Below are 26,981 nucleotides of genomic sequence, written 5' to 3' on the forward strand. Positions count from 1 at the left end.
CTTAAAGTGTCTGAGATGTTTAGATCCTGAGTGTGGTCTGTACAATAGAAGGAGGCAGTGGAGCTATTCAGCACTGTTGAAGGAATGTGTGGAAGCCCACAAGGAATCCTTTCGTTCCAGGGTTTCTCCAAACACAGAAGTCTCACACTGAAGATTAACTCTATGTGTCAACAGTAATGGAATCTCCCTTTCTTGCTCTGCAAATAAAGTCTCAGAGGAAAATCTCTGTGCATCCTGGAGCCTGGGACAGCAATGAGTACCAACCATGTCACCACTGCAAAATATCTCTAAATGTTTACCTTAGCTCTCACAGAAAGTCCTCAGAAGAAGTCTCTCAGCAAGTCTGTGTATACTCTGTAAATCACCTGTGGTGTATAGTCTAGAATTCAGAAATAAAGCATCAGCAGCAGTGTCACAATATCTGACAACTAACAGCGTCACATACATTACCATTACATGGATTGCAGCTTAAAGGGGCAGTTAAAAGAATCTCATGAGTGAGTTGTGTGAGGAGAGATGAAGCAGAGCAGAGAGGAGGACAGAGAAGGGGAGGAGATTTAAATGGCCAGCTTATGAAAAGGTAGTGTGGGGGCAATTAGGAGCAAGATCGGAGCTCAGAGCAGGACTGGAAACTGAAACTGTCGGTGCAACTTAACGCATGGATCGTCACACGTTTTTGGACTGAATATACTGCTTTTATTTTTACTTTGTGCACTGAATATGCTCTGTCAAAACTGGCTGCCACTATTTCATGTTGCAGAGTCGTTTTAGGATGTGTGCTTTTGATTTTTAATGTGAATTTAAACACTTTTTTGTTTGTATTGTGTTGCCGCAGCACCTCCAGTTCGCCTCTGGGACCTTATTCATTGGCACAATCCACTTCATCAGGTTACACGCGGCAGCGGAGCTACGTGACTGCAGTCATTCTCAGCGTTACTGAACCGGGAACGGATGAGTTGGAAATTCCCGGTCAGTAGGCCTATCTTTTTTTCTTTTCTGAGTAGTTTGGCCCTTTTGTTGGATTGTTTTATTGATTGCACCGGGAGCCATCAACTCCTCTCCACTCGCAGACATCGCGAAATGAAACTCGGTCTTGTCATCCAGAATGCGGTGGCGCTTTATCTGCTGCTCTCACCTGCACAGGTAAGTTACATTTACTGAAACTTTAAGCTCGGCAAGAAAAAAATTGGGGGAAAAAGGGGATTTCTTTTTTTTCTTTTTTTCGTTTTACCTCAAAATAAGACTCATCACACAAATATTTTCACACACTAGTTCGATTATTTGGGCTATGTGTCTAAATGACGGAAAGTTATTGTGATAAATAAATAGTAAATAATGTGCCTATTGTTTGTTAGTAGACTGGTATCAATCCAAAATGTAAGCTACATAGAAAATGGTCGAGTCAGCAGAAGCATGTTGATGAAGTCATAGCCGAATAATATATTGTGCTTTGACACCTTCATACCGCTTTTGAATGAGCGCCAATCTGCTCAGTTCATTCATAAGATGGAACGTGACAAACTGCTACACTCTGCCTGTGGAACACATGATGTAAAGTGACTCACTGCATCTGGCGAAACTCACTAAGCTTATAATTACAGCCGCATCATACTTTTCGCAGACAGGATTATTCCCACTACAAGAAAAAAGGTCTCATCATACAGATGAGACCTTTTTTCTTTTGCAGTGTAGATTTCCATCCAGAAAACACTCTGATGGCAATGTTGGTGAGAAATTCCTTAAATAAGCAATCTTTATATTTGAATGGTAATAGCTATAGTTTTTAAACAGATACTGGTGAGTTGGCAAGCTGTTGAGCCTAGAGTGAAAGTGTTGGCAGTGTATCAAAATTGCAAAACTGGCAAGAAAGTTTAAGGTATTGGATTTCTCTTCTTTTCATCTGCACCTGCAGCTTTTCCTTCCTGTCTTGTTGCATCTCACTATATATCAGCATGTTTATTGGGTATGTGTGGATAATCAAATTATTTTTGTGTGGATAATCACAAAAATAAAGATGAACCCGATCTTGGTGTGTGTGTGTGTGTGTGTGTGTGTGTGTGTGTGTGTGTGTGTGTGTGTGTGTGTGTGTGTGTGTGTCTGTGTGTGTGTCTGTGTGTGTGTGTGTGCAAAAGATCTGTTGAAACTTAATTTCAGTTCTGTCATATCAGTCAGGTTGGCAGGGGATTACTGTAGTACAAAGATGTTCTGTTCTCTGTTGCCTGGCATTGCCTTTTAGTCTTAAAATGAAAATGTGCCAGAACAGAGCTGAAACTGGAGTGAAAATCTCATTTAAAGGCCTGTGTAGAAACACTTGTAAGAGGATGTGACATTGGACAGAAGGACTTGTGCCAACTAACGCACAGGCTCTTGAACCCATTCAGTCTCTGATTTCCTCCCAAGGTGGCTCTCATGTTTAATGTAAAACCAGGCCATTGTTGCGTCCATTCACTGCTACTGTCACACTTCATACACTGCTGCAGCCAGTTGAACTAAGTAACACTGTTTTGTTCTAATCTTATGCCAGATTACAGGCCACATTTAGACATATTACACTCATAAAAACTTAGGCTCTCAAGGTTGGAAAAAGCTCCAGGTCCCACTAGATTCTCTAGCCAGAGACCTCGCAGCTGTTGCTGAGTTGAGAGTGAGTGGGAGAGGCATGGGATCACCACATCTCCACTAATCCTCATAATCAGCTCATGGCCTGCTCAGTCAAAATAGGAGTGACAAAATCCAGGGCCCTTCAACATGAAGCAGGTTAAATGGCCCCCCGCTGATCAAAAGACTGACAGCAAATGTAAACCAGTCAATTCTGAGATTCAACACCCTGTCAGCTCATACTATCTACTATGATGATCGGAGCTTTGTTATTTCTGAGGTCTTTCTCTCACCCTTCATTTGCCATAATTGCTTTATGTTGAAAGATCATCTTAAAAAGGTTGCTCTGCTTTCCCTCTTAGCACACCTAAAGACCATGAATACGTCTGAGGGACTAAATATTTCACATTTTTAGCAGACAAGCAACACTCATGCTAGCAGCTTTTTTCAAGTCATAGTGACAAAATGAGACTCTTGGTAGGTGTCTGTCCTGCCAGCTCCCACAATAAACTGACTGGCGTACCAAAGTGGAAAAAGCAAACATTGGCGATGTGGTTGGGAATGCGATTTCTAAATGTTTTTTTGGGGTTTGTCTACCCATTAATATGTGCCACTAATGATATTAAGGGTTTCACATCAGTGTCACAGCTGGATCTGCCATCAGCAGTCGTGTGACTCATGCAGTCATTCATACTAAGAAACACAGAGTAGCCAAGAGAGTGGTTGGGGTTAACTTAATGTTAAATTCTGCTTTACTACCATGGATTTACAGCATATCTCTGTGTGTGTGTGTGTGTGTGTGTGTGTGTGTGTGTGTGTGTGTCTGATGAAACAAGTGAGATGTTTATTGTGTCCCCTGCATGTTGTCAAAATATCTATTTATGTTATGTTTCATCACTATTGTCTCCATATTTCCATAGTTTATTACTAGACAAACCAAAGAGTGTTTTTTTACCCTGCTGCTTTTGTGTAATTTTTAAGGCCAGAAGAGGTCAAATGTTCAAGTTACGGTATTCACATAAATGTCATCTAAAAATGAATATATTCTTGTTTAGCATAAATGTTCCAATGGGTTCAGGTTGGGAAAAATTGGAAAACAAACGTAGCAGTAAAATGTAGTTGTTTCACTGCAGAAATGAGCCATCACTACTGCATTTATTTCCCATTTTTGAGCTTTAATTAACCAACATGTTCAAGCTAACAGCTACATACATAGCACTAAGCAAGCAGTCCTTGGTGATGTAGTTAGGTACAAATAAGTTGTGGTGAGTGTAAAGGTCAAGTACAGCCATGCACATGGTGAGATTTGAGGAAATGTTTACAGCTGAGTATAAGCATCTAAACCAGTACTGATGAAAGCATGATGTCATTGGGTGTGTGTTACCTTTTGCATAAGAAATATTATTTCTACTGTATGTTGTGATTTATCTGTAAGCAGAATCAAAATTCAAAAACGAATTCATGTTTTCCTAATTCCTGTGATTAATTCTCTTGAAACTGTCCTGGTCCTATTCAGATATGGCTCTTGATAAAGGGTGGAAGCACTCGGGTTTCCCTTTGAAGCAATGGTGGCCTCTTTGTCACTTACAAACGCCGTCCACCAGTTATTTTGTTCCTCGACACTCTGAATTCTCCTGTGCAGTGTATTATCAGTATTTCCTGTGCATATACACCACATACTGTATATGTACATTGTGTGTGTGTTTAAACTAGAGATGTTCCGATACCGATACTGCCTAAAATGCTGGTATCGGTATCGGGAAGTACTGGAGTTAATGCACCGATCCGATACCACGTAATAAAGCCCTAAAGAAAATCTACGTTAAAGTAGTTTATTTGTGTTCTTTTTCCGTTATAACTGACTGTCAAACTGGAGAATAAAAGAAAGTTATGGGGCGTTCATTGTTTGTGTTTGTTCATGTTTCACAAAGAGTTTTAACCTGAGCCAGGCCGAAAACAAAGATAGAAATCATATCACATCCATACAGGGATAGTAGTATACAGTTGTTAAAACATAATAAAATATATGACACACTGGTAGCGGATCAGTACTCAGTATCGGCAGATACGCAAGTTCAGGTATCAGAATTGGTATCGGGAAGCAAAAAATGGTATCGGACCATCTCTAGTTTAAACTGCCTGTACTTAACGCTGCATTTTAGATTTGATTATATTGAAAGAGCATTGCAAAAATCTGCCGTAGTACCTGTTGCCTCCTGCCCATTTGGCATTTCCCCCGCCTTATTATAAAAACAATTGAATGTAATGGGTCTGTGTACAATACCTCCTCTTTATTGTCATAGTGATGAATGCAGGTAAAATCTTGCCACAACACAAACTTATGTGATTACGAATTTCTTTCTACATGTCTAGTTCAGAATACCACATTTTTCTGATATAGGAAAAATGTATTGACTAATTCATTTGACTTTGCCAAACAGACTCTTGAGCAAAAAAACAAAATAGGAAGGCCTCAGGGAGCCTCAGGTTCTGCTTGTGTGTGTGTGTGTGTGTGTGTGTGTGCGTGTGCGTGTGTGTGCGTGTGTGTGTGGACATAACGTTACACAGGTGTTTCCTTTACACCGTCACCGGCAGCAAAACAATACTTGAGTATGACCATCTGCCAAGTGTAGATGACATGACGTCACATTTTCTGTAGTTACAATAGAGTTTCATCAGCAAAAGGTTTTCTAAAACATCAACAGCTAATATCTGATGTAGGTTTCAGTTTATCATAATCAAAGAGCAACAGGTTTTTTGTCAATATACAGCTCAGTTAACAATCGAAAGATTAAAAAGTCAAATTATTCCCTTCTGTGTCTCTGGCTTTCTCCTGCACATCTTTGTAGTTCAGATGTCTGCATGCTGAGCCATGCAATGGCAGTGACCTGGTGATTGATAGGGCTCTTATTTGCACTGTTGTGGTATTTCTCTCTAGTTGTAATGCCCTGGCCCAAGGGAGGGTCTTAATCGCAATCAGGAAATATGGATTTCTCCTTCCCTTCTGCGGAGGAGGAGGAGCGGTGGCGCTCGGGGCAGCTGTCTACTTAGCAAGCTTTAATCTCCCATCTGGATGTAATTTACTGTGGTTTACACAGGGAGAACAACGTTTACTGTAATAGAGAACACAATTACCACCGGTCAGCCTTATCTCAAGACCTGTGTCGTGTGTGTGTATGTTTGCGGACAGGGTGCACGGTTTATACAGTGGTTGTGTCTGTCTTTAGTGGGGCCATTTGTGCATGCATTAATGGACTTATACTGAGGAAATGGTGTTTATCTAAATCAACATTTATATGGACCTTTACCTCTCCCCTGTCATTGACCTCATTTTATTGACAAAAATAGACAACTGCTCCAAGAAAACATGATGCTTGTAAAGTTTCCAAACTCACAGCAAATGCTATAATTGTCTTTATTTTGAAAAGAGTCTTAGAAGGAGTTTTAGAGGAATAGTTTGACATTTTGGGAAATATGTGTATTCACCTTCTTGCTGAGAGGGAGATGGTAGAGGTAAAAGGTCGATCGAGCAAAGAGACAGTTAGCATATGTTAGCATAAAGACTAGCCTGTAATCTGTACAACTGAAGTGTAAAAAAAACGACAAGTTTTTGTTTTACAGGTACCAGACGATTGCTTAGCCAGGCACAGTGACTTCCTGGATTCTTGTCATCACAGTGAGGTCAGGAAACCAGCTGAGACTCCAGGAAGTAACAGCTACCAGCAAAGAAGTGGTACAGCATATAATCCCCCATAAAACCATCACACTTTGGTTTTTGTATGGATTAAACAAACAAGATATAGCATGCCAGACAGTGCGCTTTAAAGGTGCTGGATTTTGTTATCTTTGGACTCAGCCAGGCTAGCTGTTTCCAACTGTTTCCAGTCTTCATGCTAAACTAAGCTAAGCTAACCATCTACTGCACATTTATTTTTAAAGTTCTGGATTTATCTCAAAATCCTACAGTCACACGTGTTTATTTATTCTACTTTGTGGCTTTGAATCTGTATGACACCCCAACTAAAAGTGTGGCTAATCTGTGGAATAACTTTGCATTTTAAAGGCTCAATTCATCCAGATAGCTTGAAAAGGTGTTGTGGCATGTTTACCACATGGTCTGTTAAACTGTTTTGGCTTTGCTATGATCACAAGCCCTGACCTGACCATCCTAGACACCCAGCTGGATACTGTCAGACCTGTAATGGCACGGCTGTTATTGTAGGTTCACCCACCTCGTTTATACAGAACAGAACCTGGCTTTCTTTTGTAGTAGCGGGGAATAGATACTGTGCCCTGCAGGCCCCGTGAGAGGCCAGAGAATTACAGTCGCGGTCATGGTGTTGATGATGTGGAATCTGGTTCTCGATAAAGGATGGATGAGGACGCTCAGTGAGGCAGGGAGGTCACTCTGTTTCTCACTTGTCTAGCCGTCTTTGTGTTTGTATTCACTTGTTCTGCTTTAGTGCTCTCTATCCTGTGTGGGCTCATGTTCAGAGCCAAGCTTCAGTCAGGCCAAAACCAGGAAACAGCTGCTCCTGGCCTATATGTTTTCAGTGAGTTGGAGATGCAGGTGCTTTACTGGTCTGGATTATGGCTGGGATGTTTGCCAGCTTTACATTTTTTGCTAACTTCCCCTCTGCATGCATCCCTCAAATCAACAAACTCTGTTCAAGAGCCGATTTAGTTGACAGAGATGACCAAACCACAAGTCTGCATCTCATCCGTGGTCTGTTTATCCACACTGTCACCCTCGCCGATTAAGGTTAAGTTTGAAAGTAGACTCTTTTGGAAAGCAAATAATGGCATGATGCCCGATCTAGCTGGGATCATTATTTGCTCAAGTCAAGAAGGGTTGAAGAGGGGTTTTCCAAAAACTCAGTCCAAATGAAACCAAACAGTCATGATTATCTTAACCTTTAAACTAGAAATGAGTCAAAACTTCATGTAGTTTCCTGGTACACAGTGGTGGTTCTACATTGAATTACACCCAGGGCGAGACCCCCTTCGAGCCCCCCCCCCCCCCAAAAAAAACCACACAGAATTTTGCAGAATTACTATATTAAAGTGTATATTTATTTTAAGTTCTGATTACTTATACTGTCATATTTTTTGCAGAATTGTGTTCATTGTCTTTTGAAAATGTTGGCGGTGGAGATTGTGCAACTTAAAAAGTGTGTTTCCTGTTGTAATTGCAATAGTTAAATAACTGGATTCTCTTAAGTGTGTTTTTCAAGTGTTCTAAGGATTTGTGCTATTGAGAAATGTAATTTTCTCTTTCACTTATGTTGTTATATATATATATATATATATATATATATAGCAATATGATAGCAACAATAGAGAGCAACAATAATATAAAATATTAAGAATAATATGCAAATAAAATATAGAATAAATATTCTAAATAGCGCAAATCCTTCATCACACAAATGTGAAAACGCACTAAAGAGAATCTAATTATTACACTATTGCACTAAAAACAGAAAACACAAACTAAAACTAAAACCTGACCTGAATGTTTGCATTTCAGGCGGCCGACACGAACACACACGCCTATCAACTCGATAATAAAGCCGTAAAGTAGGCAAGGCTCTTTCAACTCAGGATAGGATTGGAGATGAAAAGTTTAACTGACACATAACCGCAATCAGCTTCGTGGGTGCTCAGTATTAGCGGAGCACCAATGGTACCGGCGCCTATGCCCAGCAACCCGTTCAACCCAGAGGTGAACTGTCCCCCGCTCCCCGCTCCCCTTTCCCCTTCTCACACAGCTTCTCTGTGCAGTGTGCACGGAACCTTCTCAGCAAGCAGCGGCGCCAATTTGCCAATTCCCCACACGGTGAAATGATAGATAACACAGTAGAAAACCTGAAAAAAATTGTTTTTAAGTGCCCGTGCTGCCCCCCGTGTGTCATGAAAAAATGCTGCTGGTACAGGTCTGAACGTCTTCCTCAATCCTCAGTCAGTTGACTAAGCCTGAAAGTGATCAGTGTGCAAGCTCTTGTAGTTTGTCAAAGATGATGAATGAGTGGCTGGTTTAGCTCAGTTGGTAGAGCAGGCACATATATATAAAGGAGGTTTACTCCTTGACACAGAGGCTGCAGATTTGACTCTGACCTGCGGCCCTTTGCTGCATGTCATTCCCCCTCTCTCTCCCCTTTCATGTCTTCATCTGTCCTGTGAAAATAAAGGCCTAAAAATGCCCAAAAAGAATATTTAAAAAATAAAATATGATGAATGAGCATGGTTAGAGGACTATACAGTAAATACATCATAACTCAGTTTACACCTTTTCACACCTTTTAACACTCACAAAAACATTTGTGTGCTAACTGGTGATAATTACTGTACATGTCCATGGGTTTATTTTAATCTCCTCTGCTAATAAGGATTTGAAACTGAAATCCCTCTCGTCTTCAAACTACACCAAATATGGGGAAGTTTTTGTGAAAGCTGCTTTTAAGATGAAATGTGCCAACTGAAGAACTGCTGGACTAGTGCTTCTTATTTTGATGGGTAAAAATACAAACAGGCTTCACTCAGAACTCAGAACATTTTGACATTGTGTCAACCATATGTGGTGTGACCCAACAAGCCAATCATTGTCATCTCAAACCTAAATGAGCATCTTTAATGATACTCCACTTTTATGGGTAGATTAACAATATATTAATGAAAAAAATAAATATGTTTTCATTATTATTACGTACTTTTTTTTGCATTTCCCCTAGATTCAAAGTACAATTAAATGAAAATGTCATCATGATTATTGGGCTTCTTAGACTACCTTTCATTTCAAATGACAAAACATCCTTACTGTCATTGTTTTGCAGTCCAAAGGAGAAGAGAAATTTAGATGACTTAATCCAGTTCTGCATAATTTTCAGATCCAGTCTTCTGAGAGAAGTTGGCTCATCTATCTTGGCTAAACTGGCAAAGAAACCGATCTGCATTTGATTTTCATGACTTTACTTCATCTGTAAGTCATCTCAATTTCTCTTTAGGAAACACACTGTGGAATATGCTGGCTAGTGGCCATAGTACCTGCTGTGGAATTCCCCCCAGCTTGACCCTCAAAAGTTTAATAATCTTTTATGACCATTATGATGGGTCCTCATCATGTTTTGTTTTTACTCCCTATGCATGCTGCCCTTCCTCTGACAGATGGACTTAAGCAAAGAGGTTAAAGATGACGCAGTTCAGCTGTGTGGGAGTGGAGAGTAGTGAGGCCCGGGCCTCTGAGGCCTGACAGCAGGAGCCCAGGGACACAACAGGTCCTCAGATCTGACCCAGAGGACAGAGCAAACTCTTAGCCAGCAGCTTACAAACTTTCACTAGAGACTTCACAAACATAGGAGACTAGTTTCCAAAGTGGCTTCGCAATCAACCACGTCAACCCCTAAATGCCATAGTTTCATTACTAACTGCTATAAATGTTTTAATCTAACCTCTCTTGCTCAGACTAACTGCCCCTCATTCTGCAATGCAATCTGGTCTGTTTTACTGGTATGTTATATATATATATATATATATATATATATATATATATATATATATATATATATATATATATATATATATTATATATATTTAATAGCAAAAATATTTTGCCTTAGTTTTTGCAGAAAATGAAACCTGCTAAACTAAGCACAGTGGAGATATTTTTCCTTTCTGCATAATGGTTAAAAGTTTGTTGTTGTTCTTGTTTTTGTTAGGATTGGAATAAAGCTTTTCAAAGCAGTTTTTGTATTTCCTACAACCCAGATGTTGTACAAGCAATGCAGAGGACACAAAGTAGAGGTATTCTATTATTAGCCAAGTGTAGAAGAATTTATAGTCAGGTCAAGTCAGGTCAAGTTTAGTTCTAGCCCTTAATTACAGTTAAGTCTCAAAGCTCTTAACATCCAAATTATGAAAACAATAAATGAAAATGACACACGGCAATGTTGCTGAAAAAAGGTCATCAGGGAATTAAGTGAAAGAAACCTTGAGAGGACTACTCAGAAAGCAATCCTGATTCTGGGATTTATAAAACAAGATTATTCACATTTATTGATGTAAAGCGGTTCTCCCTTCCCCCCAGAGCTGTATAACTTCCCAGTCACCATTAATTACACAGTATTACAAGTGCACGATGAGGAAGAAATGGCTACGTGAGGATCTTCATGCAGACTTTGATAATCTGGCAGCTTCTTGTTGGCAGCTCACTCCTCTGTTCTCGACCACAGGAGGTGCCAAAGATGCTTCCTCGTCATGTCAAGGATTAACCCATGACCGAGGTCAGAAAATCCTCCCCACCTCACCACATTCTGAACTGCAACTGAGAAGCCAGAGCCAAAAAGCCCTTGTGACGTGGAGCAGCAATAGAAAGAAAGAGAGTACAGATCATATGCCAATTATCACTGGAAAAGGATTTATTTTATAAGCCTGGCATTTCTAGAGAAGATGAAAAAATAAGCAATAACAATAACTTAAACTGAACTGTGACTTTCTCATGCTGTGAATGAAGCAGATTCTGCTAGCGAAGCTTATATCCTGTGGTGCTGTTGTAAAGCCGATACAGTTCAATGAACGCCACTCCATGGAACAGCTTTTCTGTCAGAGGAACAGCTGTACATTTTGGCCAGATGAACAGACACTTTGAAAAAAAGGGAGATGCATGAACAGATCCCCTAACACAGGGAGGACTGAACCTAAGTGGTTGACTGGAAGCTCTTGTGCATCTATTGATATGAAATAATGTCGTACAATAATTTCTGTTGCTGAGAAGACAGATATATCCCACATATACAGCCTTCCCTGCCACTTATCTCAGTGACAGTTTTAAAAGAACCTCTAAAATGTTTGTGTGAGTGTGAATGCATTATCATCATCAAAGCAGGAAATTCCTCTTTAATCACATTGTTTGGAAAAACAGTGTAGCACTGTGCAGTTGACAGATGCTATCCTCACTCTCAAACTAAATTTGGTCCATAACAGGAAGTAGATGCATTTTAGCAAAAGACAGACGGTGTAAAAAAGCAACAGTCCTTATTGGCATCATTTGGGAATGTCATTGTCTGTGTGCTATTATATAACAATGTTTGGCCCAACACTTTCAGTTATTCTAACTATCAAATGGGTGTGTGTTGCACAAAAACTGAAATGTAACACCAGAGGACAGATTGCGGAAGCAGGTTGTCTGTCGCCGGTCTGGCTCTTCTGCTAGAGGGTATTTTATTAATCATAGATTTCCCGTCCTGAGATGGAGTCAACTAGAGGATTTGTGTTTTCCCAGGCGAATGAGAACTGCACTCTGTTTATCATGGGATGATGGGAAAAAATCAAGACGGAGGGGGAAACCATCAATGGGAAAATAAATAGAGAGATGAATCTTACACCACAGGAAACAGATTTTGAACCTAAACAGTCGCGCACACACAGGAACGTCATATATATGAGAGACTGGATCTGTTGCTTGTCAGAAAGACTTTTCCACTGCAGGGTGGAAAAAAAGGTGTGTGATCGCCTGCTTTATTTTTACTGCAGTTCCAGCTAGCACCACTAGAGGACAAAGATACTTGAGTGTCTGATATTGGTGATACTGCAGGCTGGTGCTGTCTTTACAGTAGGGCATTTTGTATACAAGTTAGAAAGGTTTGTATTAAAGTAGTAGGAGGTGCAATGTGTGAACATGTAGCCTACTATAATATGTAGTCAGCAAACCTGAAAGAATAATCAACATTTTTATTTTCTGTTTTGCAGAGTCTTCCCTTGTCAAGCATAACCAATACAACTGAAGGTAAGAATTTCTGCTTGCTTTATTTGTGAAATCTTCTCTACGTGTTGGGGGTGTTCCTTTTAAAATCATATTTTACAGCACGAGAGTCAACAAGAGTTACTTTAAAAAAAGTAGTTACAACTATTTTGTCAAACCATATTTTTTACAGTGTTTGTGGTAGAAGTCTGATGCAAACCAAATGAATGGATGCCAGCTCTGACGAAATACCTTTGTACAAAGGTGTTGAGAAATATTGATGATCAATCTCTATTAATTTCATCTGAATTTAGAGAATAGGAGGGCATATCTAGACTAGCAGGGATTACTTAACTGCTTACCTTCTACCCTCATATCCTCTTCCTCCCTCCAATATAAATTGATGCTGCTAAAAGAGGAATACATTGAATGTAAAACATGCAGCCAGAGGATTAGAGAACATATAACAGAAAAAGCAGCAGACATATAGTGAGCTCAAGGAGCTGCAACTGGCTAGTGAACTGACCCTTTGCGCTGCACTACATTATAGTTTGTGGCCTCATCTTCCTATCGTAGATGCTTCCTCAGCCTTCTCCTCCCAGCCTGTCTGCTTTTATAAACAGCTGTTGTAGTGTCAGGCTCCATTCAGTGACCCCGGGGGTCACTGCAGTCCCAGAGGTGCCTGGGGGGCAGCTCAGCTCCAACTCCAGCAGGGTTCTGTTCATGGCCATGTTTCCAATGTTTGTTTTCTCTTCCTTCTCTGTTTGTTCGGTCGTAGTCGTCCCTGTTCCTCCCCCACAGACTGTGCAACTGGGACACTTTCACACATATACTCTCACAGGAAAGGGTACTGTACATTACACAAACATTTTTACTTCAAAATGAAAACAGGATACACACTGGCATATTGCAACTGGTTTTATGTTTCTGTGTACATGGTATAGTGTTGCCATTGTTGGATTATTGAGGTAATTACTGATACTGTTTGTGTGTGTGATCATAAACAGTGCAGCTTAATTCAAGTAGTACAAATACCTCTTTTCTGGTAGCTCTAATTAAGCTTTACATATATAAACTCAAATAAGTTGGATGTCGATTGCAATCTGCACTGTGAACTTAAGATAGCAAGACAGATAGGTGGACAGGAAATAATAACAAATATACATTTATCTGACCTTGCATCCTGCTTAGCACCTTTATTTTCCTCTCGAAGCAAGATTCCTCAAAAGAAACACAAGCTGATTCATTTGTAACTGCAAAGTGACCTATGCTCAGCCTCCATACTCTCATCCATAGTGTTGATGTTCCAAGAAGTGTGGGGTCGCAGCTTCTGCCGGACCATTGAGAAGCTGGTGGAGGTGGTGCAGGAGTACCCGACAGAGGTGGAGCACATCTACAGCCCCGCCTGTGTGCCGCTGGTGAGGTGTGCAGGTTGCTGTGGGGACGAAAACCTGGAGTGCCATCCCACCCACACCACAAACGTCACCATGCAGGTAAGACAAGGACATGTGCAATCAATTATTATTGTTAAATTTGTGCAATCCATTACTATATGTGCTGTATTTGCTTCTATTGGTAATCTTAACTGGTTTTATCCCTTAGCTGTTGAAAATCAGGCCATCAGAGCCAGGTCAACAATATGTTGAGATGACGTTTGTGGAGCATCAGACATGTGAATGTAGGTAAGAAAACAAGTCATTTGTGACATGAAATATTCATAAGTATGCAAATACCAACCCTGTCTACCTAGAAATTACATTTATGTATGTAATGCCATCAAAGTTACATTTTTTATTAACATAATGAGGAAACTTTTAATGTTTCTGCCAAGTTGCAAAATATTCACACTGAACATATCTGCTAAAGGCTAAAATGTTTTGCAAGGGAACATAATCCAGCTATTATGCTTCCCCAAAACATGCTTGTCAGAACAAAGTATTGGTACATAAATATAATTTCTTGGAGACAGGTTTGGCACATACTTACGACTATTAAATGATGTTGCACCTAGATGTTCGTTCTAATTTTTTGATTTGTTCCTCAGAGTCAGGAAACCTATTGTGAAGGTTGAAAGGTAGGAACATGAATGTATTGCTGCATCAGTTTTGACATTGTTGATAAGAATAATAATTTTCCATCTGAGAGAATGGAGGCTTGTTGGTAATTGTGTTCCCCTTGTAGGAAAAAGCAAAGAGGAAGAGGAAGAAAAAGAAAAGACAGACAAAAAACAAAAGAATGTGACAGGTGATGGCCATATCTTAGGTGAAAGGTATTCATACATCGTCCAACTATCAACTAACAGCATTAAAGATCCCTTATTCTTTCTTGTGTTTTTCAGGTGCCAGAACCCTCGCAGGTAACTGCAGTGGCGACCCAAACCCCCAGTTGCAGTGTGGCTCACTATTTATTTCCAACCCAGCATCCAGAGTCTCCTCCGCTCATCTATTAATACTGTGTCTGCAGCCAGAGACTCAAACAGCTGGGTTGTTTTGCTGACAGGCCGCCCTGCTGATGGGCAGAGTGTTTAGTGACAAGCTTTAACCGGAAGTATGATTTGATTGGTGGAAACACTGCTGTTACACACCTGACACAATGGACATCCCTGGGAGCCAGTGCAATGTTGAACCAAGCAGGCCAATGTCTTCTCTTTTATACAAGTTATTACTGCATCAGTTATTGTAATTTGGTCATTTCTTTGGTATTTAAAGGTGGTTACACTTGTTTAAAATCTATATTTATTGATACATCTGAATATTTGGACTAACAGCCTTTAAAAAGTGTGTCATCTTTTGTTTGAACATTATTTGAAAAGCCTTGACTTGTCATAGCATTATATATTGGACAGTTGGTGTGCAGCTGCTTTGAATGCAATAATGAAATGTTTCCCTCTAGTGTTTGTGGAAACAGTGTTCAAACGTATTTGTTTCTAGGTCAACGATAAGAATAAGATTAGACATAGGACAATGTTGTCAGTCACAATCAATCACTTCATCAGCTATTGGAATCCTCTACCTATCACATATTGTGTAACTTGCCAGAACAATATCAGAAAAACCGATCAACTGAAGACATGTCCACAGAAGATTGTGTATGAAAAAATGACTGATATATACAATTCTCAAAAATCTAAAAGTTCTAAGTGCTTTGAAATCTATCTCTCTTTCTCTATTGCTGTGGAGGGTTCGGTCACATCAGATAACTATCAGTAGATCAGTTTCTATCAAATCACACCAGGAAGTGTGTCATAGGCTGCAGAAGGGATGTGGCAAACCCAGTAGGAAGGCAGATCAATACTACAGTAACCAATACTCAAGCAGTACTAATTTGGTATTGATGCCTATTATAGATTATTATTACAATTGTTGTTGTTTTTTACTGTGATTGCAAGTTTCTCACAGATATATAAAAACTTTGCTGTGCTTTGTGCAGTTAAACTGCACACATGCCTCTACCCTGGTGACACAAGACTCCCATTATAAGCCCACACCACAGGTGTTTTCCAGTCTGTTTTGGAAACACTGCAGTAAGGAAGGGATCAATTGAAGTAGTTATGTAAAATGATGTCCTTTTATATTATTATTTTAGATTTAAGGAAAATCTATGAAAATGTACAAAGTAACATTTCTACTGCGCTAGTATTTTTATTTCATTTCAATATTTATTTCGTAATTAAATTGTTATGGTTGTCAGTTTGTCTTGTGTGATTTATTTTAAATACAGATTTACCTGTAACAATGACTAATAGTAGCCTCATTTCAAATGACTTAGCCTACTTTGCTGTCATTGTCGTAAAACTATATTTATGATATAACACTACGATATTTGTTTCATTAAATGTGTGTATCAGTACAGTTTCTGGTACCTGACAATGTCTTCAAAGACCTCCCTAGGTAGGTGTTATAAAACAATGGCTGTCAGTCTTTTTGTGCATATGGGAGAAGGTAGCCTTCAGGACTTTCTGCCAGTAAATGTCTATTTTAAACCAAACCACAATACTTTTCCTGAACTTAACCCAGTAGTTATGTTGACTAAACCTAAAAAGATGTATTGATTCTTGATTCCAATGGGAGAAGTAAACGTGAATACAGATTATGACAGATTCTATCGCCCCATAGTCACCGAAGCAAATGCTGGACCCATCTTGCATCTTTCACACATCTTTCAGGTGAAAATTTCCTTTTTTTCGAGACCTATCTCGGCAAGACTCTCTCGCGAGATCTGTAAGCAAACGTCAACTTAAGTTCGCAAACGCCACAGATAACACATTTTTGTCGTGCTAAATATGGCGTTCAGCTGTGTAAACATCTAATGTTGGCAAAAGATAGAAATATAAATAAATGATTTAATCTAACTTTTCATCTAGCCACACAACGTTCACTAGGCCAATTCATAGACAGTCACCACGTAAACACCTCGTAATTCAAAGTCTGTCGTAAACTACATAAAAAAAATCCCCAGATCGTGCACTTAACAATGTCGCCTATGCAAGTCTTAATTTAAATATGTTTATAAAAGATACAAGTCTTGATTTAAATATGTTTATAAAAGAGTCTTTGTGAACTAAAGAGTCTTTGTGAACTACAAAAAAAGTGTAGCCTAAAAAAATATGTTGCCAGTTGTGATGCCACGCCCACTTAGGAGACAGGAAGTACGTAGCGTTACCGTTTCACACGTGAGAATCTTTTCTCTAACCTTCTCTGGCACACCACCACGGAAAACTAGCTAATCTTGGGTGACACTATAAACGGGTATTTGTTTTCAAGCAACGGGCCTATTGGTAAGGTTTGCAAAAAAATAATACTTTAAAATAGCCTATTGACAGTCTCGTGATGAGCTGGTTGCCAAGCTGAAGCTACAGTAGTTAACGTAACTGTTAACTGAGCTAACGTTAACAGCGCAGGGGCAGGGAAGATACAGGGGATACAGACAACAGATAATGTTGCATTCTAGCTATATTGTAAAATGTTGTTACTTGCAGCAGCGTAGCTATCTAGTTGTCTAACGTTAAACGAGGTTAAATTAACCAGTGTATAGCAACTACCAGCAAGTTAACTGTCGTTGACAGTTAACTAGTGTTGACAGATGTATTTGTAAACCACAACAATACTAGCTATAACGTTAGCAGCATTAGGAAGTTGTAAATAGACAGTTCATACTCCCAGTTTATAATATTGTTTGCATTGACGTCTTTTCTTCGTCACCATCATTTGAGCAATGTCGGGAAATGTTGAAAAGCATGTCTCACAGTAGCTCTGTGATCAGACTGGTGACGTCAAGCTTAATAAATGGACTCGACTTTTATAACAATGTAATCTTATACTACGCTGTTAAGTATTTTGACCTTTTTAACACAATATCCAATTTGTGGGCGTGTGCATAAGCTTTTCTCTGTAGGTGAAGAAACACATTTCAATATACAATGATGGTTTAGTAACGTTAACGTACAAAACTGCACAACGTAACATTACAGCCTTAAAACGTACTGTAAAGTAAACACACACTATTTAAATTAGTAGTTTCAGTAAGACAATGATTTAAGAAGGGAATTATTTACAGCAGGCCTGTTATATTGCCTTGCATTACAGGATACTGGTGTTTGAGATTTTCTGGCTCTTGGTGTAGAGTAGACTGATCGGGGAGATACTGACCCATCAGTACCAAGTTACTTGTGTATATATATATATATAATGTAAAAATCCTCCACAACCAAGTGAGGTGAACTATTCCTGGCCTTCAAAATACTAAAATGTGAGTGTAAATAATGCACATGCAATTTTATCTTAAAAGTTGAGTGTCTTTTAACTTTTTCTGTCTCAATTGGAGTCTGTACTGGGTGCTAACCAATAGTCTTGTCTTTGCCATTGCATACCCTGAACTCATGACAGAAGCACATTGAACTCTGTCAAAGTCTTGTTTTGATCTTGTCAATTACCTTTCATCTCCTAACTCTCCATTTTTCCAGAAGAGACCAGTATGAGCCATTTCAGTAGACCCGACAGACACAGGACCCCATTGTTGACCAGGGCAACACACCTTAGAGCATTCAAGTCTGACCTGGAGCGAGATTCGGGCTTCTCAGGTTTGATTCAATTACGTTACTCTATAGTTATAAACCTTTAAGTTTTATGTTTGTCCCAATGTATGTTTTATTTTAACACGGTAGTGTGTTGCCAGTGTGGCACGTGTTGTGAACTGGGTGTATCTGTGTATATAAATAGCATTTCCATGATTAGAAAAAAAAGGTTGTTAAGTCATTAACAAGGTCAACCCTAATCAAATGTATGGATCTAGGTCACATTTTCTATGTAGGTTATCCCGTATCCCGTAATTTTTCTATTGACTTTTATTTACACTATTAGGCTGACCTGGATTTGGTTTAACCCTCCTCATCATGTTGATAGTATCTTTTTCCAGATGCTCTTGAGGGGCTTATCTACATCTGCCACTGTTTTCATAGTACTAATGTTCTGCCCCCGGTGCTGTGTTTTTAACATGACAAGCCTCATATGCTTGTCTCCCCCTCCTCAGATGCCAGCTCTGAGTACCTCAGTACAGTCGATCTGACTGACTCTGAAGATGCAGGAAGGCACGGGTCGCTTGTCGGCCAGGACCCTTCTGGTCCGCAGGTGGCTTTGATAGGAGGCTCGTATGCTGGACTGTCTCCAATGATCATCATGAATAACATTGTCTTAAAGCAGGTAAAATACAGCAATGGATGTCACTAATCCAGGGCTTTTTGTCGTCAATTCAGGGTGAAATTACCTTCGGCTAAGAGTGTGCAAATGTAAAGTCTTACGTACGTTGTAATTTGCACTTTTTTGAATGTTTGTTCATATGCTCCTTATATTTAATAAGTACTGTATAATTATTTATATATATATATATATATATATATATATATATATATATATATATATATATATATATATAATTTATTTGTATATATTTTTTTTTTCTTCTCTCTAGCCATCCCCGATGGTTCCAGCAGAAAAACAGTGGGGTTTTCCTTCACCCTTGGAAGTAATGCCTCAGTCACAGGTGGTTCTTCTTCAACCCATGGTATCAAATGGTAGCAACAGCTCTCCGAAGACTGGCTCTGAAAATATCCGACAATCAAAAAGCTACATGCCCATCCTCAAGTCATATCCCAGAATTGCCCCACACCCAGCGGACGCGCCCATAAAGAAAGTGGAATCCTCCAGGGTGAGGGTGAGCTCAACATCAGGATATGACCAGCGAAAGAAAAAGCACCACCACGGCCACCGGCGCTACAGCTCCCACAGCCCGCAGCCAGCACTGCAGACTACAATCAACCCCATCTCCAACTTTGAAGCAGCAAACCATCAATTACAGGCAGCTGAGAGTCAGGAGCACCTCAGTGACAAGTCTCTTTCTCCGCTGGCAGGGAGCAGCTCTTTGCTCCCCTACACAGATGAAGTCAGGACACATATTGACAGCAACATGATGGATGCTAACCAGGACGACACAATCTCAATAGACAGTATCAAACTGAAACGTTTCAGCAATACCTACAACATTCTCAACAAATCTGGCTTGCTGGGGATCACCATGCGCACGAAGCAGTTGATCAAGGAGAATAAGCGCACCCAAGGCCAGCTGCAGCAGCTTCAGCAGCAAACAGCTCTGCTGCTGGAGGCTCTAAGCAGTGGAGACCCGCAGCTCTGGACTAAACTGCAGCTCTCTCTGCAGCACACAGACAAGGAGCAATGTGGAGCTAAAGCCAAGAGAGTCATAGCGTGATATATTGATGGACATGACCAGCAGTACTCAATCAGGGGGACACAAGATGATTTATTGAATGTAAAAAGGTATATCTCAAATCTTTACGCGTGAAATAGTCATTAGCAATCAGCAATTTAAGTAAACGTACAATAACTTATAACAAAACTAAACTATATACTATCACGCTTTTATCAGGACAGTACAATCATCTTAACATTCAGAACTGCTGGTCTAATATAAAGCTGAAGCACATTAATACCAAGTGGGAGTGAGAAGCATGCTTACATTTCAAACCCTTGCCTATAATACATTTTCTTGCCTCTGTTGTTTCAAAATGGCAAGAATCACTTGCAATAGGGCTATGGCTTCTATATGTTGAACCCCTAATTGCATAAAAAGCATGTATACATCACATGCGATGGCACATGGGGTTAGTTCCTTATACATGTCCTGAATGTGATTGCTGTATAGAAAATATAAGCATACTTTTTTAAACCCAGTGTGGACACATGTGGCCTGTGTTATTCAATTTCCTCTTTACTGAGATCTTAAATCAATAGGACAGTGTCTTGTCCATTTTTTCATTTACTTTGTTTTTTAAGTTGGATGAGCAGATGCCTCCTTTGTGAGGAAGTGTTTGTATATACTAACAGTTTGTGTTCTCAAACAACAGCTGGATAGCTCACAGTGAGAGTTCAGAGGGATGGCAAAACCATAACATTTTATTTTTGTTTGTAATTTTACAAAGGTTTTGTTACTTGGTGTCAGTATTATTTATTTGTAATAATGTTTTGGACCAAGACTAAAGCAGTGTGAATAATATTAACAAACCAAGCACATTATAACGAGTTTGCCAGTTCACTGGTAAAGATATCTTTAAGAACTACGTAAGCATTTGCGAAAGATAAAACTGTAGCAAGTGAAGTGCTGTAGCCATATATATTTTCTTTTGACTTGCACATGTTCCTGCCATGTTCATTCCTGCTGCTTAAGCGTAGTGTTATGTATGAATGGAAACTTCAAGGCAAAGACATGACAACTAAATAGTTTCATATTACAGACTCTTGCACTTTAGTTATAAGATTACTGACAACTTGTTTAGACAAATGTTACAACTTGTATCCCTAAATGAGCATTTTCTATGTGAATATAAATGTTTATCTGGATGCCTGTGCCTTTTTGAACATGTTAATGTTTGCACTTCATATCAATGCTTGAGCAGCTTAGATTGTGAGCTTCATGTGGAGGAAAGTTAAATGTACTTCAAGGTCTCCAAAGAATTAATATTCTTCTTTTAAACTAAACAAATCAGGTGATCCAGAGTTGATGTAGAAAGAGCATGAAGACAAGTTGATTCATAAATGGTTTGTTTTTAAATGTAAAGTCAAGGTTACCTGTTGTATTATTTATTTTAGTAACAATATGCTACTGTTGCAATATTTTTTAATCATGAGTAGTTGTAAAACTAAGAAAACTTTAACATTACTATTCAAAGATTGCTTTTTTTCTTGTTTTTGTGAAGTGTTTTCTGTGTTGTTTAGCAAATGTCACTTTGACTAATAATGAACTAATTATAAAACTCTCTTTGAAGACCATTTCCTATCAGTTGTGTATTTCACTTTCCTACCCCAGTGTGAAGTAAAAAAACAATGGTTGCTTGTTGTAATTTGAATACTTTTATTGGTATAACAGGAATAGACAAAATAGCTCTAAAAAGTATACTTATTGAAATCCAAAACATCTTAGACATGATGTTGAATATCTCAGTAGCCGTAGTAGAAGCATAATAGTGAAAAGTCCTGACTATTATTATACAGACGGCCCTATCGTTAGCAGTGTAGTGAATACATAATACATCTTTGGGGGTCATCTGTAAGCGTTTAAGACGTGTTTATGGCACATTGTGAATAATACCCTGGATAATAATATGGTAATCATCTTCACATTCCCACCCACCCAGTCTTATAAAGGAGCATATCACTGTACTGTCTGAGTCACATTCATTTGAGTATAAATCAGTGTGACAGTTTATTGTCAGAACAATGGTGCGAAGGCGGCAGTTTTTGCTCTAGTCACATACTGTAGTTTCCTTGTCTGCTAGCCCTTAACGTCAAAGTAAATTATTGTTGTGAAAGCTACCGTAAGTTTCCTGAATGTCACATTGTAGCATCCTGCACGAAGTGTGGAAGAACAACATACTTGATTGGTAATCTCAGAGCACCGTGTGGCACAGGCATTCAAATCAATAGCATGATATAAAAGCTGTGAATGCATGCACTTACAGTTTGCAAAGCCATCTGTATATTTTAATGCAAGCAAATGGTAGTGCATGAAAATTGCTGGATGTCCCAAACGACCAATGTATTAGTCCTAATATTGCATTGTCAAAAGCTACTTACTTAAAGAATACACTTACACTAAGCACATATTCAGAAGTTTCACATTGATATATGGCTCCTGTCCTTAAAGGAATGTGTGCTAACTGCTAACTATGTCATACTTTGAAGGTCATAAAGCATCCATTTAGTATTTAAAATCAATGGATCACAAGAAAGCATTTTTTTTACAACTTGTGCTGCTTGTGTGACCTATTGGCAGCTATTGATATGACATGTGGTTATCACTCAGTCTTGCTTATGTGCATCTGTGTCTTCAGAGCACGTCTCCACTGTCTGCACAGGCAGGATAAGGCCAAGGATCCACCGGGTGCCAAACACATCCTTAAGGTTGGTTCTCCAGGGGCTGCGGTTATCCACAAGCTGCCCCCTCTGCATCTGACACCAGGTCTGTCCCCAGGCCACCAGCAGCACCTGCTGGCAACAGAAGCCTGCACAGACCAGGCCGATGCCCAGCCACACATAGAGCATCAGCACCAGGAACAACTGCAAGCCTGAGATTGTTCCTGTGGGGAAGAATTAAGAAGGTAATTCTCAGGAAGTGAACATGTATTGTGAATTATCAGCTTTAATTGGAATTATTAAACATCTCACCCGTGAAGAAGTAACCAGTGGAGAGGGGGAGAAGAGTCAGGAAGGTAAGCGGGTTTTCAAAGGAAATGGAGTACTCCACTGTTAGAAAGGCCACACCAAGAACCAAGGAGTACAAACAAGTGCATGATGTGTAGATGCAGAACATGATGAAGTAGCGCATGTTTTTATTGCCAATGCAGTTTCCAGTGAAAAAGCAGTGGTGATCCCTCTTGAGGATAACTTTCTTACACAGTTTGCAGAAGTGGCGACCATTAAGGAGGTAGTGTGCGTCTACTTTGTCCGAGCAGTGTGCTGAACACACCGGAACCACAGTCTCGTTGGCGCTCTCAGCGGGATATTTAATAGTCATTATGTAATTTCCCAGTGCGTTGAACATCAAAAAAAGGAAAACAACTGTGTGAAGAGTTGCAGACCCCCTCAATGATGTATCCTTGTTTGGGAAGATTGTTGGGATAAAGAAGCAGAAGTGCAAAATGAAGGTTACTGCTGTAGCCATGAAGAAGTAGGCAGGTGCTACAGCATTGAGAAGCCTCAGTTTTAACATCCTGGTGAACATATCTGTGTGAGAGTGAAGACACAGTAAGCAGAATGTTATCATAAACGTTTTGACAGTGATCATGTAGCAGCAGTTTGACACAAAATAAATCTCAATTTCAAAGGCTTACTATCAAAAAAGAAAAGTTACAGGTTAACAAAATATATTGTCTTGTCTAGGTTTAAAAAAATAAAATCCTGTTCCACAGACTAAATAACTCCAACTGAGAGCTATTGATCATAAATTAAAAAAAAATATATAATTTAATACTTAATTTTTCAGAACATATAACATCACCCAATAGCAAAGAATTTCAAAATGTTTATATCACAATACACTATATCACAACATATGTATCTTATTTTCTTAATATGGCTCTTAGACTACTAATAGTTCCGATGTATATAAACAGATTACAGAGGACTATTTACATGAAGCATCTTGGTGAAAGTAACACACCTCCTATTAGGCCAGATAGATCATAAAACATGTGTGATCTGGCTGCTCATTTAATGTGAAAAGAATGTAAGTCAGCTGCTGAGAAAAACTAATTTCTCTGCAAAGTAGGGTCTGGGGACTCTAAGGGGCCATTGAGAATACCAAGAATATCTCGTCCTTTTCTTTGTGATCTCCTAACCTATCAAGCACTAACAGATGTGCAAATTACAGATAATCAAAGCACAAAAAGGAGGAAGGAATGAGCTCTAACAGACTTAACCTAAAACTCGGTCTTCATGCTCATATAGGCCATATGAAAAAGCTCTCCTGTAGGCAGATGAATGCCCTAGATGACAGAAAGCACATAGTACAGCACCAATCAAGGACTATCGCAATTTCCTCTCCTTCGTGTTTTCTGCTTTCTTCAGGAAACAGATGAGACCGGCGCCAGTGATGTCGTCAATCATTTAATTCCCATGACGACGCAATCAAAACAATTATCCTCATGGTGTCCAGGCTGCCTACCTGCAGATGTTAGAGAGCGAAGGAGCTGTCCTTTCAGCACCGCGGAGCCTCGGCACATTCAAACGCAGAGAAGGTGTTGTCATCGACGTCCTTTTTATTGTTATTGGGGTGTCTGCTCCTTTGTCTAGCGCCGCCTGTTGGTCTGGATGCGTCTGTTTTGTTTTACTGCCTTTTAATTGGCTGGATAGTTGACTCAGACCTGATTAACAGATCTGACGAAGGATAAGTTATTCAAAAAATATTTAGATTTACATTCATTCAACAAAAAACGTTTCTCTTTTTCTGTCACAGTATTTTGGCTGTTTTTTTGTAAAATACCTTTTATTGACCACTCAGTGTATGTGTAGAGCTCTTGTTTTGTAGGTACATTACTGCAATTTGATTGTTGGCAGTGGAGGAGGTATTCAGATCATTTACTCAAGTAAAATAGCAATAATAACACACTTTTAAAACAGGCAAAAGTGCATCAACTCTGGATCGCCTAGCCAGGGCATGATTTATTACAGGCAAAAGTGTCACTTAGGTAAAAGTAAATAATAGGCTATTATTAGCAAAATATTCACATTGAACATATCTGCTAAAGGCTACATTTTTTGCAAGTGAACATAATCCAGCTATTATGCTTCCCCAAAACATGCTTCTCAAAACAAAGTATTGGTACATAAATATAATTTCTAGGAGACAGGTTTGGCACATACTTACGACTATCAAATTATGTTGCATCTAGATGTTCGTTCTAATTTTTTGATTTGTTCCTTAAAATACTTAATATAAATGTACTTTTAAAAATACCTATTAATTGATTAGTGTTATATTTTTAGTCATTGTGTTAATATTATCCATGCATTCATGTGTAAGTGGCGTAGTATACTGTTGTAGTTGGCTCATTTCACCTAATTTACATACGCTACGGTAAAAAATAGTACAGAGAAAAAGAAATAAAAAATACTAGCTATAACACTAGACGTTCGGGACAATGCATGAAAGACAATTTTCCAGTAGGTGGCAATGCATCCTCAATTATGTTTTACCTTTTAGTCTGAGTGCTGTCAGATTAGTGATATCGATTTATTATATTTAGCTGTTACAGGCGGAACAAATCCACACTTTGTTTACCTTGGGTTGTCTCATCGCCTCAACCATTCTGCTGGCATAGGCCTATGTTAGGTTTAAAAAATATAATAATAATTTCATCCGCAAAATAATAATAATAATAATCATAATAATAATAATAATAATAATAATAATAATAATAATAATAAAAGCCTACATGTAGGCCTTATTCCTAAAATTACAGACGAAAGCAAGACATCAGAGTTAAAGCATTACTTGACGCTCCCTCAAGGCAGGTGTTTTATTGTCAGACGGCCCCTGAATAGGTGGGAGTTTCTCTTTTTTCTTGGTGTTGGAGAAAAAACACAGCAGCACCCCCATCATCACCAGACGCCAGCGATCAGGAAGCTTTCTGAGGTGAGCGATGTGAATTATTTTAGAAGTCATGTATCCGTGTGATGATCTTAACGCGAACTGGAGGGGTTCGTGGCGCTATTTATGGCGCAATCGTTTTCATTAAGTTACAGAGCTGCAGGAAGGTGGGTGTGCAGACTGTTGTGAGTGCTGCAGTAAACGGGTTAACACAGAGTCGCCGAAATATGAATGATAGCAGAGAGAAACACATTTTCTTTTAATTATAAAAACCGGATTTTAGAATTAAGTGAAATCTAAACGTTGAAAAGCTCATTGCATCATGGTACGATGAGGATGTTTCTGGCAACGTGTCAGACTATTACACGCAAAAAGATCTCACTACACAACACCTATTGTTCCTCATGAAGTCAATTGGTTGGGAGACCTTTAATGAGCCCTTAACTGTAATTCGGTTCCCATTGGTATAATAATAATAATAATAATACATAAGGGATCTTTAGGTTTCCAGCCATGCTGTGGCTACCTTCTCTCTGTTGTTGTTGTTGTTGTTGTTGTTGTTGTTGTTGTTGTTGTTGTTCTGTTGGATTTAAACACAGACACAACGCCTTTATTGGTCAAGTGAGAAAGTAGTTTGACCTGTTGAATCCATGCTACATATTCAGCAGGTTTTAACACGGTCTGACTGTCCCTGTTGCGTTTCTGAAGATATTCCTGAGGTAGAGATCTCATAGTTGTTTATATATATATATATATATATATATATGTAGCCTACTGAGTACATTAGCCATATAGTGAGGCTGAGTTTGAAAAAAAGAAGTTCACATGGAGAAAGGTATTGTTTGTAATGGAGGGTGATATTTAGTAACTTATATGGATTTTAATGAGGGTTCAGAGAGTCGTATTACTAATAAGTGGAGGTCAGTATACACACAACTCATCATATCTGAGGATAAATGATAGTGATGATGGCAATTAGTGTTGTTTATTC

At 39.1% G+C, this 26,981-nt stretch overlaps 4 protein-coding genes across 5 annotated transcripts in view; 3 read left to right on the plus strand and 1 right to left on the minus strand.

Moving 5' to 3' along the window:
- The first annotated feature begins 574 nt into the window (after positions 1 to 574).
- Positions 575 to 16,023, plus strand: pgfb (placental growth factor b). 2 transcript variants are annotated; one of them, XM_078277993.1, is made up of 7 exons: positions 578 to 1,143; positions 12,343 to 12,379; positions 13,631 to 13,827; positions 13,937 to 14,016; positions 14,379 to 14,408; positions 14,516 to 14,578; positions 14,673 to 16,023. In XM_078277993.1, the coding sequence occupies exons 1-7, from the start codon at positions 952 to 954 to the stop codon at positions 14,692 to 14,694; spliced, it is 621 nt and encodes a 206-aa protein (XP_078134119.1). In that variant the 5' UTR covers positions 578 to 951; the 3' UTR covers positions 14,695 to 16,023. The 2 variants fall into 2 exon arrangements, with proteins under 2 accessions (XP_078134120.1, XP_078134119.1); XM_078277994.1 differs by lacking the exon at positions 14,673 to 16,023 and having other exon boundaries at positions 575 to 1,143; positions 13,937 to 14,012; positions 14,516 to 14,576.
- Positions 16,024 to 16,962: 939 nt separating this feature from the next.
- cipca (CLOCK-interacting pacemaker a) lies at positions 16,963 to 21,672 on the plus strand. The gene is made up of 4 exons (XM_078277940.1): positions 16,963 to 17,111; positions 18,297 to 18,413; positions 18,863 to 19,032; positions 19,301 to 21,672. Exons 2-4 carry the CDS (start codon positions 18,308 to 18,310, stop codon positions 20,093 to 20,095), a joined length of 1,071 nt encoding a protein of 356 aa, XP_078134066.1. The 5' UTR covers positions 16,963 to 17,111; positions 18,297 to 18,307; the 3' UTR covers positions 20,096 to 21,672.
- Positions 21,673 to 22,701: 1,029 nt separating this feature from the next.
- Positions 22,702 to 24,623, minus strand: zdhhc22 (zDHHC palmitoyltransferase 22). Its single transcript, XM_078276709.1, has 3 exons — positions 24,566 to 24,623; positions 23,068 to 23,625; positions 22,702 to 22,979 (listed from the first exon to the last, which is right to left on the minus strand). The coding sequence occupies exons 1-3, from the start codon at positions 24,621 to 24,623 to the stop codon at positions 22,702 to 22,704; spliced, it is 894 nt and encodes a 297-aa protein (XP_078132835.1).
- A 1,375-nt stretch (positions 24,624 to 25,998) lies between these two features.
- tmem63c (transmembrane protein 63C) overlaps positions 25,999 to 26,981 on the plus strand; it is a 30,838-nt gene continuing 29,855 nt past the window's right edge. The window contains exon 1 of the mRNA XM_078278188.1: positions 25,999 to 26,035. The gene's annotated coding sequence lies outside the window, so the exon portion shown is untranslated. The remainder of the gene's footprint in view (positions 26,036 to 26,981) is intronic.

This window comes from Sander vitreus, chromosome 20, assembly GCF_031162955.1.
Source record: "Sander vitreus isolate 19-12246 chromosome 20, sanVit1, whole genome shotgun sequence".
In the NCBI taxonomy this organism is placed as follows: Eukaryota; Metazoa; Chordata; class Actinopteri; order Perciformes; family Percidae; genus Sander; species Sander vitreus.

Excerpts from the sequence above, each read along its gene's own strand:
- pgfb (XM_078277993.1), top strand. The coding sequence starts at position 952 with ATGAGTTGGAAATTCCCGGTCAGTAGGCCTATCTTTTTTTCTTTTCTG. Across the intron at positions 13,828-13,936 it reads CCACAAACGTCACCATGCAG|CTGTTGAAAATCAGGCCATC; the intron begins GTAAGACAAGGA and ends TTTATCCCTTAG. Across the intron at positions 14,579-14,672 it reads AAAACAAAAGAATGTGACAG|GTGCCAGAACCCTCGCAGGT; the intron begins GTGATGGCCATA and ends TGTGTTTTTCAG.
- cipca (XM_078277940.1), top strand. The coding sequence starts at position 18,308 with ATGAGCCATTTCAGTAGACCCGACAGACACAGGACCCCATTGTTGACC. Across the intron at positions 18,414-18,862 it reads GCGAGATTCGGGCTTCTCAG|ATGCCAGCTCTGAGTACCTC; the intron begins GTTTGATTCAAT and ends CCCCCTCCTCAG. Across the intron at positions 19,033-19,300 it reads ATAACATTGTCTTAAAGCAG|CCATCCCCGATGGTTCCAGC; the intron begins GTAAAATACAGC and ends TCTTCTCTCTAG.
- zdhhc22 (XM_078276709.1), bottom strand. The coding sequence starts at position 24,623 with ATGTGCCGAGGCTCCGCGGTGCTGAAAGGACAGCTCCTTCGCTCTCTA. Across the intron at positions 23,626-24,565 it reads TCGCTCTCTAACATCTGCAG|ATATGTTCACCAGGATGTTA; the intron begins GTAGGCAGCCTG and ends ACTCTCACACAG. Across the intron at positions 22,980-23,067 it reads CACTGGTTACTTCTTCACGG|GAACAATCTCAGGCTTGCAG; the intron begins GTGAGATGTTTA and ends TCTTCCCCACAG.